The 11,517-nt window shown below is 41.3% G+C and overlaps 1 protein-coding gene across 1 annotated transcript in view; it reads right to left on the reverse strand.

Moving 5' to 3' along the window:
* Positions 1–8,191, reverse strand: part of NTM (neurotrimin) — a 1,238,439-nt gene extending 1,230,248 nt beyond the window's left edge. The window contains exon 1 of the mRNA XM_027835124.1: positions 7,937–8,191. Within this exon, the coding sequence (XP_027690925.1) occupies positions 7,937–8,018 (82 nt within the window). The 5' untranslated portion in view covers positions 8,019–8,191. The remainder of the gene's footprint in view (positions 1–7,936) is intronic.
* Positions 8,192–11,517: the final 3,326 nt, after the last annotated feature.

Consider the following 11,517-nt stretch of genomic DNA (forward strand, 5'->3'; position numbering starts at 1 on the left):
AGGAAGGAAGGAAGGAAGGAAGGAAGGAAGGAAGGAAGGAAGGAAGGGAGGGAGGAAAGAAGGAAGGAAAGAAAGAAGGAAGGAAAGAAAGAAGGAAGGAAGGAAGAAAGGAAGGAAGGAAGGAAGGAAGGAAGGAAGGAAAGAAGTGAGGGAGGAAGGGAAGGAGGGAGAAAGGGAGGAAGAAAGGGATGAGGAAGGAAAAGAGGGAGGGAGGGAGGAGATCAGAGAAGGAAGAAAGGTGATCAGGGAAATTAAAATGGGAGAGGAAAAGGATGGGAGAGATGAGAAGAGATGGGAAAATGAAGAAGAAGTGGGGAAAAGGTAGATCAAGTAAAAAAAAATGGAGATAGAACATTGCAAAGTCGTAAACATAGAAGCGAAGGATACTCAAAAAAATCCTCCAAGAGAGTAGTATTCCCACTGACGGATTGCTGATTTGTCAGCCTTTGGCTTCTGCTTCTTTGTTGTTTGACCATGCACTCTGAGGATCCTTATGAACTAGGCAGACTTCCCCCTTCCTACTCTTAGGGAAGCCAGCATGGAACTGAACCAGTCCTTCCAGCCTGACCTAGATCTGTCAACTGATCAATTATTTTTCCCATAGAGAGGAAGAAACAGAGGGAGAGAGAAAAAGAAAAGAGAGAGAAGGAGTGGGAGAGAACACATGCATTTTTAAAATTTAAGCAGGAAAACTGCAGAAAGTAAGCTCAGTTTGGAAGCTTGAATCTGCCAAACAATAGCTTTCACAGGATACCCAGATATACTTATACTCATAAAGCAAATGAGAGACTTTCTCTCTTTTTGGCCTTGTGCTATCTAAATTCAACATCTTTTTTCCCCTAAAACCTGCCTGCATCCCAATCTACCCCAGATCCTCTTCTCTCATCAACTATTAGGAGGACTGCATTGCACCTTCATGCAGATATCTTTCTACCTAGGTGGCCTTGTATACAAATTTCTCTTGGTTTTCTTTGACCCATCCTGTCAATACTTGTACTCCACCTCCCTGCCCCAAATGTCCAACATATAGGTAAAAGATAGGTTACTAAGCTGGAAGTAGTCATAGGAGTTGTGGGGATAAAAAGGGAGGAAAGAAAGGGAGGGCAGGGAGAACAACACCTGTATTCCATCTGTTACCTTATTTTTACATGTTTTGATTTTTTTCATGTTTAATTTGTTTTATTGAATTTCAAATGACTGTTGACATAAAGTAAACATGTAACAAGCCAGTAGAGCAGAAAGGAAGTAAACAGCATAAATACCGCCATTCTCAGCATGGAGTTCCACTTAGCACCACATGTTCAGAGCATTACATGCATTAATGAGTCCTGGAAACACCCAGGGGAGTCGCTTCGAGGCCTGGTGGGCAGGTGGAGAGACATAAACTCACATGGGGAGGCTTTTTTCCCTATGGGAAAGTCTAAGGGAGATCAGATTCAGAAGATAAGTTCACACCTCTGGACTTTACTTAAATCTCCCTGAAGATACTCTCTCCAGATTTCCAAAACTCATAATGTCTCCATCATTGAGGTCAGGATTAAGTGATTTTGTCTCCCTGAATCCTAAGCACTAAACCTCATGCTGTGGGAACACAACCTAGATTTGACCTCTCCCCCCAAAGTTTTGTTTTGTTTTGTTTTGTTTCCACCAAGTTGATAGTGTTGGATTTATATGTCAATCTTGTTCTTGCTCCATTTTCTGTTGCCTCTTCTATTCTTAGAATCAAATGTACCAACAGCATATGACTAGTATACATTCAAAAATGGCCCTGCTCTTCAATAGGGACCTTGACCCTGACCTTAAGCCAAGATGTCCAGTAGATAAGGTTGGCACCAAGGAGCATAGGGCATGAAATGAGGTTCTGGCCTATAGCCAGGCTACCAGCATTGAAAGAATGCTCACTGATCCTCATCTAGGCAGATAATTCATGCCATCAGGGGTGTAAGAAGGAGCTCTGCCAAGCAAATCAGAGGGGAGCAACCCATAGCAAAAAGGATGGTATTAAGGGTAAATGTCTCATCACCATCCTCTAACCTTATGAAGATTGGCATAAGTCTAAATTGGGCAAGGTTTAAAATGGGGAAGTCCAGGGATACAAAACAGTCTTCCTTAACCCTAATTTTCTAGATGATTCTGTAACTCATATAGAGGACCTTCTGGCACAGGTTTAAATGAACTAGGAATGATACAGAATATTTGATAAATATAAGTATCCAAACAAAAGAAAGCTTCCCTACTGATGGTGCAGATAGCCAAATGATCTTATTTGAAGATGACACCATATTAACTATATGGATGTTCAGCATACTATAAAACCTCCTAAGTGAAATCCCTAGCAGTTGCAATTGATCTAAAAATCTGAACTTTAAAAACAAAGTAGATGAAAAAGAATATTGCCCAAACTATAACATTCAACTACATATGTCTCTGTAAGGAAATCATAAAGTTAGTAATTCATCTCTCTTTCATATCTTGCTCTCTCTCATATATAAATACATATATGTACACATACAATGTATGTGTATTTATATATATATATGTATTTAGACAAGTTCAGCAGGTAGATAATGAAATGGACCTGGAAATCACAGCAGGATGTTAGGTTATATCATATTAATAGAATTATGGATTCAGAAACAGAAGGGAACTTAGAGATGATCAAATCCAAATACCTAATTTTATAGTGTACCAAAAATGAGGTCCAGAGAAGGTGTCACATAAAAAGTAAGTGGCAGACCAGGAATTTGAACCTAGCTCCTAGTTTCTTTCTACTACATTATGTTACACTATCTAGAACAAGGGTTCTTAACCTGTTTTTTTTTTTTTATAATGGACCCCTTTGTCACTTTCAGAATAATAGTTTTTAAAGCATAAAATCAATACTTTGTTGTTGTTTGCCCTTTGTTTTCAAAGAGGACCATGACATCAGGAAGGTGATGTCATAACTTGCAAGTGAATTAGATTTAAGTGAGGCAGGACTGTGCAAAGTCACCAGCCTCACTCTCTCCTCTTAAGGCATTTGGGTCCAGTGGCAAGATACAGATCAGGAAGATTGGAGATGGCCCTGGTTGCAGTGGAAGACGTTGGCCTTTTTAAGCTAAGGTCAGTTAACAGGTCCCAGTTTGACTTAGGCAATGCCCAATCAGTGATTAAATCTAGGTAAGAAACAAGGCAAAGAATGGCTTCTTTTATCTAGTCAAAAAAAGAAATTAATCTGGGAGGGGAAGACCCTCAGGGTTTCTGGCCAAAACAAAATAAAATACATGGAACCATAAAGGAAACCAATTACATTTAAACACAGTTATCAAAATATTAAACAAGGCAAATTCATGGACCCCAGATTAAAAACTCTTGTTCAACCATTTTCTTGCTCACTGCTGCAAAAACCTCTACCTATTTAATGCTGATATCCTCCTAGACATGCTACAAAGATTCAAACCCTAACCTACCATAATCTCAGAAGAATCAAAAATAAAAGTAAACCAAAGAGAAATACAACAAGTATGTTATCAAATCTAATTTACATTCAAGAACTGACTTATTGCAGGATAAGGAAGTGAGCTAGTCATCTATTGAGAATGAGAAATAAGAAGACAGAAGGAGTAATTTAGTAGTACTCCTGAGACACTAAAAGACCAAGAGGAAGGAAAGACTCTAGTATGGTTAGCAGACTCTCGTTGGAAGGTATATTGGGAAACATGAACAAGAACCTTGTGGGAAGAGAAGGGGTGGAGGGATTCCAATCTGTGTCAGTGGAGGGAGTACTCACACTAACAAATCATGGGAGAGTGGGAGAAATGCCTTAGGGAAATGCTAAAGTATATCTTTAAACAAAATAGCAGAACCATGGCCTTCTGGCAAACAACAAGAGTCAATGGGCCAATCTAGTCAGCATCAATCAGGAACCAGGGGCCAGTGAGGAGAGGTTCTTTTTGGTTCCTTTTTTTTTAGCCAATTTTTTTTTTCAAATCTCAAAGGCAGAATTCCCAACAGTGCCAGGTTCTGCAAATAAAAGCTGCAAGTCAAAAAGCCATATTGTATTCATGCACAGAGCAAAAAGAACCTCTGAACCTCCTCAATCACACTTGTACACAGAGGTAGCAATTAGCAGTGGCACTTTGGGGTGCAAAGGACAGGGGCATAAGTGTTTCTTAGGTTGTTACCCAGGGGAGATGACCAGACCCCACTATCTATACTTCACCCCAAGTGACAACTTCAGTGAAGGTTCCTCTGGCCCTTTTGCCAGACAAAAGAAACAATACAGTACCTGCCCTTTGACTCTTGGTTGTGAATGTGGCCATTCTTCACAAACAAGACAGTAAGAGTGAGGCTGATGGTCTTTTTCAAAGAAATGTCATGTACCCTCCTGATGCCCATACATCCCAGAAATGAGACCCAGCCCAGGTTGCTACCAGCACTGAAGATGTTTCCATCAAGGGACAGGAGTTTGGCAAGTATGCCAATCTGAATCACGCCTTTTTCCCTAGGAGTGAAGGAATGGAGCATATGTGCTCAGCATAGTCTTGCTTTTTTCTTTTGTACCATTGCCTCAGCTGAGCAGGCCAGCAGAAGAGACACCCAACAGGATCACAGAAAGCCAGGGAAAGGAGAGAGGATTCAAGTCAAACCTATCAAAAGGTGTTGAAAGGAACAGATAATCCTTAGAAAAAGAAATCGCCCTGGTTTCTAGAAAGAGAAAAGCAGCGCCACCAACCAGCCATCTCCTTCAAATTCCAAATGGGTGCTAGAGGTAGGAGGTGTGCTGAAAGGGACAGCTCCTGTTCCTCAGAAAGAGAAGGAGCTTTTTAATCAACCTCTAGTGTATCTCAGGGCAGGAGCCCCAGGGAGCTAATCACTCCCCCTCCCCTTCTTCTCTTCACTAATCAGTACTGATTCCTTTGGAAATTTGCTTCCTCCCACATTACCCCTCTCTCCTAGACTGGATCGGGGTTACAGGAGGGGGGGGCAGTTGAGAGAGGGCTCATAACCTGCTACTGGCACCAGGCACCTTTTCAAAAGGCAGAAAGCACAGGAAGTAACAGCTCTGGAAGGAGCCAGCTTAAAACAAAAACGAAGGAAAGGGGGAAAATGTCTTAGAATGTGCACTGCATTCTAACTAGCCCCACTGGGTCAAAGCAAGGGGGGTGGATTATTGCAGGCAAGACCTGGGCTGCCTAATTAATGGTGTAACTTTGATAAGAGATAGCTGGCAGACTCTGGCTTCTTTCCCCAGGAAGAGAAAACAGTCCTCACCTTTGCAGCTTCAGATTGAAGTTAGGTTTGGGAGTTGACATGACTTAAAATCAGACAGCCTCAAGTTGTTTTTGAATATATCTGACCCTGGCCAGAGCTGATTCAAGGTGGGTATAGAGAGAAAAGGGGTATTGTGCTCCTCAGGAAATGCAGGAATGTATAGATTGGGTTGAGGGGGATAGAAACCTCAGACCTCCCCCCTCTCCACTGTCACCAATATTACTACTATCAAATGTTGCTTTATGCTTCTTCCTTCTTATCCCCATCAGTGGGGAAGGAATGCCACATGAAGCAGCCAGAAGGGCTTTCACACTAGAAAATTTTGCACCAGCACTTTCTACTCATCTATTCAGGGAAGATTCAAAGTACGAGCAAATATTATGCTTCCCTGCATTTATTTCTGATAAAAAAAAATCACGTATGCTAATTTATATGTAAATTCAGTATGGCCCCCAGGCTTCTGGCATGCTGCCAGTGGGGCTCTCAGCTTCAGGAAGTTTGGCCATTTTCTCTGTTTTGATATTAAGGCATAGAAGAGGAACCAGTTTTAGAATGATAAGGCATGGAAGAGGAACCAGCTTTAGACAAGTATAATTTGGGGACCCATAGATCCCACTCCCCACAGCCCTTTCTCCTCTTCTCTATTGCTTCTCTCATCTACTCCTCAATTCTGTTGTCAGCATAGAGAGATCCTTATTCTTCTAAACAACATGTTCCATGTTTTATTTCCGCAGAACCATTCCCATGACAGTACTCTTTGATCACATTCATGGGGGGGGGGGCTTCTGTGTCCCAAAGATATGTCCTTACATATATCTGTTTTTTTTTTTTCTGAATGATATTCTGTATTACATGAGGAAGAATGTATAACACATTCAAGTTGTCACCTTCAGCCTTATGTAAACCAGATACACCTTCAAGGGGATGGTAAAGGGGTCCCTAAGACTGACCTCCTGAATTGAGTGTAGCAGGCTAAGCCAGAGGAACCTCTGCCAAGTTCAATGAGGACTAACCTTCTTACCAACTGACTCAGCCCTTCCCTCCTCCCAGGGGCCTCCTCTCCCCCCTCCCTGTTTTGGTTCTTTAACTCCACTTAACTGCTTTCCATACAACTCTTTCCAAGTGTCCCTGCTTGCCTGGTTTGGATCCTAATAGCAGCCACTGCAGCCTGCCCCAAAGGAAAGTCTTTAACCCAAAGAAAGGGCTGCATTATGACTTCATTAGCACAGGTGCACATAAGGGAGGATCATAAGGATAAAAAAAGTTGACAGTTGTCAGAATGGGGAGATGGTGTCCATCCTACTTTCTCTATTTGTCCTTCCAATGCCCCCAGTTTCTATAATTAAAGTGCTGGATTTGGAACCAAAGACCTGGGTTTGAATATTGATTTTGTGTTGCTGACTACTACCTGCATGACCTTGGGCAAGACACAACCGCTTTGAGACTCAGTTTTCGAATCTGTAAAATGGGGGGGGGGGTTGCATTAACTGACCTCTCAAGTTCCTTCCAGCTCTGGATCTATGATGCTAGGCTCCTAACTTTCTTGATGGAAGTATATGTTTTCTAAGTCAGCTCTTCTTGAAGAGCTCCACAGGACCACCTAACAAAGTTTCTTTGCCTGAACCCCTAAGAGTTTCAATACCTTTAATTAGAAAAAAAGGTAATATAAACCCTACAAAGATAGAGTGAGTAGCTAAAAGGTGGGGGAGGGGACAAGCTTATGAAATGTGGGAGCCAGGGTCAGTGGGGGTTGGGGACAAAATGCGAATAAACAGCACCGAGAATGGATTCAAGGTTGAAGCTGATTCTGAATTTGCCCTGCACACTGCATAAAGCTGAAGAGAACATCAAAGAGCATAGTCTGAGAGAAAGAGGCAGTCTAGATTGCAGCCCCGTGGCTCTGCTTCTCAGCAGATAAATAAACAGAGAATTAGCATTCCGTACTTAATGCTTGTCGCCCTTTAACTTTGAAAATCTTGCGGTGATTGAACAGTCCACTATTTCTCCCGTGTTCTCTTGATCATCACCTTCCCCAACAGCCCCCACTCCTAAAACACAACCCCTCCAAACTAATATCACTGCTCACTGCTGCTGAAAATTGATTCACCCTTTGATGATGGGCTGCTGACCAAAACCTAACACAAGACATGGTGAGCCTGAATACATTGGACCTGCATTTTCTCGGTTTTCCTCACTGAGCAGCCATTCAAGTTTGCCAGACGATATTTAAAGTTTTTCCTTCCCATTTCTTCTCAATAATGCTTGCAAAAGCCGCCCAGTATCCTTTTATTTTATCATGCGTCTGACTTGGTCCTTGCATTTGTGGGGTGGTATGGTATGGTGTGGTGTGGTGCGGTGTGATGTATGTGTGTATGTGTGTGTGTGTGTGTTGTGAAAGATGTGGCCACATAGCCCAGTGCACTGCCCATACCAAACCCTGGCAGCACGCACATTATTTCACAAATACATATACATTCCCCTTCCTATAGTAATACAGGATTGAATCAATATTACGGAATGTAGAAGAGAGAATTAAGCCTCAGTCATGCCATTTAAACGCTCTCCCCGCTCCACCTGCAAACCCGCGCAACAGAGACAGACTTGGGGAGTCTGAGAATAAAAAAAAAAAACACATTGCACAAATCCTGCGTCTACTGTAGGCAAATCAATAGTAACCTCTTACCTTGAAAGAGAAACAGAGCGGCCAGCCCAGTGAAGATTGCCCAAGAGATAGAATTGTGCATTTTTGCCTGGATGGTTTTCATGTTGGTTTCCCTCCCTCTTTTTTTTTTTTCTTTTTTGTCAGGTTCGGTTTTTTCTTCCTTTCTTTCCTGACAGATTGCGTTGCTCTCAAGCTCGTGGAAGGAGATTTAAATCCAGTGTTTTGCTGAAGGACACAAGAAAAGCCGAGGGAGTGAGAGAGTGTGACTTCTCAGTAATTATCTCTACTCATACTCTGGCACTGAAACACATTGTACAATCTGGACCCAGACAGCCCTCCTACACGCTGCGATCATTGGTTCTAATCCAAGGATTGACAGAGCTACAACACGCGCACGCACACACAGACAGACAGACAGACACACACACACACACACACACACACACACACACACTCAGTCACTCACTCACACACACTGAGGAATCATTTACCGGGCAAATCAGGCTAGCTGATTAAAGAGACAGGAGCCTGGAGAGACGAAAAGACACATGCCATCCTACCCCTTCTATATTACTTTCATTTTTAACACTGTCAGTTTCTGTGCCCCAAGCATTAAATGATCCCCTTCCCCCTAGCACCCCCTAGCATCCCCTAGCCTCCTGAACTCAGATTCCTTCTAACCTGGGGCCGGGGTGGGGGTGGGGGGCAGAGAGAAAGATATCCTCTTGTTTGCAAATGCTTGAAGGAAATTTTAAGGAGACGTTTTCATACTGAGTGAAACTTACAAAGAGGAGTCAAATTTCATTCATTGGCTCCTAATTTTCTTTTCTGATGGAAATATCACCTAATAACAGTTTTCTTTTCTTTCCCCTCTTCTTAATCATGACTATCATTTCAAAAATAGCAACTTCCTTTTTTCCTTTTCATCACTTATTGTGACAGCCTTTGTTTACTCTGTTTATCAGTCACTTATTTTGTTTTATAAAATTGTCCAGATGTCTCTATAGAGAGGGATGCATCCTGGATTATAGAAGCCTGCAACTGACCACTGGGAAACTCTGCCCATTAGAGGGGAGAAGGAAGTCATCCTCAGGGTGTCCAGTCTCTAATGGGATCAGAACAAGATGACTTATCTTGTGGCAAGCAGGATAGATGTGGGGTAGACAAGGTGAGGAACTCTCTGACTCCAAGACTTATTAAGGGAAACACTGGAATGGATCACCAAGTGATATGGTCTACCACCCATCTCTCTAGGATAGTAAGGTATAATCTACTTTGGTAAAGAGTTGGGTTTGATAGGTTCCTCATATACTTTGTGGCCTTTTCATTTTTATGATTTTTAATCTTGGACTTCCTTTTATGAGAAACTGGTTATCCAATGGGAACATGTGTTCTGAAAATTCTTATGACCCTCCTTCCACAAATTCTCCTTTAATGAGAGTAATAAATTGTTCCCCACTCTACCCTGCCTAGGTAAAGCTCTACTTCATGGTCTTCCTACTGCTAAACCAACTCTGTATTTATCCTCACTCAACCATACTAGCACTGAAACGCACTGACCCTTGATCTGCATGTAATAAAAATATTTTATTGTCCCCATTTGCACATTGGTAGAATGTTTTCTTCTGTCATTATGTCCTTCCTCCTATGCTCACTAGAAGGTTGCCCCTTTTAGACTAAGTTCCTGGGGATATCACCATATCTATAATTCTCCTTGTTCTGTGTCCACTATCAGGCCATGGGCAATTAAAAGTTTAATAAAGGTTTTAAGATTATGATGTGGTGGTGATAATGATAGAAAAGATGGACAGGCTTGCCATCTACTGCCATTTCAATTGTTAGAGATCTCAACCTAGTCCATGAGTGGAAGGACATTACTCAATCTAGAACAAGTTATGCAGAATTTAAGCAATCAAACAACAGTTATTTATTAAGTGACTACCACTGGCACTATATTAGATACTAGGGATATAAAACAGAGAATTGTGGATTTAGAGCTAGAAGAGACCTCAGAGGCCATCAAATCAAATCCTCTCATTTTACAGATGAAGAAACTGAGGTACAGAGAGGTTAAATGACTTGCCCAAGGTCACACAGCTAATGAGTATCTGAAGTAGGATTAGAAAGCATGTCTTCTTGATTCCAAGTCTAGCACTCTTTCCATTATATCACAATGTTTCCTGTTTCAAAGACAAAAAGCAAAGTGACGTAGTTCTGAAGTGAAATAACAAGTACATATATAGGGATAAATGATGATGGTGGTGGTGGTGGTTGGAGTGGTGGTGTTGATAAGCATTCATATAGTATTTCAAGAACTGCAAAGTACTTTACTTGTTATTTGGTTCTCATAACAACTCTGCAAAGTAAATATTGTGCTCATTTTACAGATGAGGAAACTGAGGTTCAGAGGTGAAGTGAACCTAGCTAATTGTCTGAGGCAGAATGTGAACTCATTTCTTCATGACTTTAAATCCAATCATCTATCAACTGTACCACCTAGCTACCTTTAAATATACAAATGGGTAGAAGATAATTATGGGGATAAGACACTAGCAGTTCAGGGATCAGGAAAGGTTTCATATAGAAGGTGTTGGTTGAACTGATTCTAGAAGCAATCCAGGAATTCTAAGATGTGCAGGTGAAGAGGAAAGATAGTCCAGGCAGGAGGGATAATCTATGCAAAGGCGTGGAGCTGGAAAATAAAACCTAGGCTCTAGCATCTTTAATAAAGATGGCAAAAAAGGCATCTTTAGGGGATATTGGAGCTCAAAATGTGATTATGATAAAAATGCACACTTGTCAGTGAGAAACTAACTTTTTAATTAGCAACCAATATAGCACATAGAGCAACCTTAAACAAATGATCTATGAGTGCCAGATACAAGTTCATTTTCTTCTAGGGAAGGGGTTCTTAACCTTCTTTGTGTCATGGGTATTTTTTAACCTGATAAAGCTTAAGGACTCCTCAGAATAATATTTTTAAATACAAAATACATAGGGGGAGTTTTACTGTCCTTCCAAATTGGGAAGAACAAGCCGGGTTTTCTTTGTAATGTACTGTAGTTCAATTTAGTCCTACTCAGTTGAGTTCAATTCAATTCAACAATAATTTATTAAATGCCAGTTCCACATAATGGTGCCTGAGTGAGAGGAAAGAGGTGGCCCAACTCATGCCCAAGTCCAGGCATGATATCGCAACAGTTTGGTTTTTTTTTCCACAGTTAAGGACATCAAGTCCTGAACCACCTAGAGTTTTACAGAGAATGAACCAAGATAACCAGGTCAATGGTACATACAGTAAAATTGAACTTTTCTTGAATAGCCCAACTCCTTGGGGTTATATGACTACTTTCCTTCCCAAAGTATTTGGAAGATGGGGATTTCAACTACTGTGAATGTAACTATATTAGTTGTCAATTCGGTTATTTAGGATGGTGGTGGGCTAAGTTTTGAAATAGGATCTAATTGGAACTACCTATCCTCTCTACCTCTGCTTTCTTAACTCCTACACTCTTATCAGCTCCTTGTGATCAGACTGTATCCCCATCACTCTAGTGAAATTACTCTTCCAGGTGATCAATGATTACTTTATTGCTAAATCC

The sequence above is a fragment of the Vombatus ursinus genome, unplaced genomic scaffold, assembly GCF_900497805.2.
Source record: "Vombatus ursinus unplaced genomic scaffold, bare-nosed wombat genome assembly UNPS02014813.1, whole genome shotgun sequence".
Classification (NCBI taxonomy): domain Eukaryota; kingdom Metazoa; phylum Chordata; class Mammalia; order Diprotodontia; family Vombatidae; genus Vombatus; species Vombatus ursinus.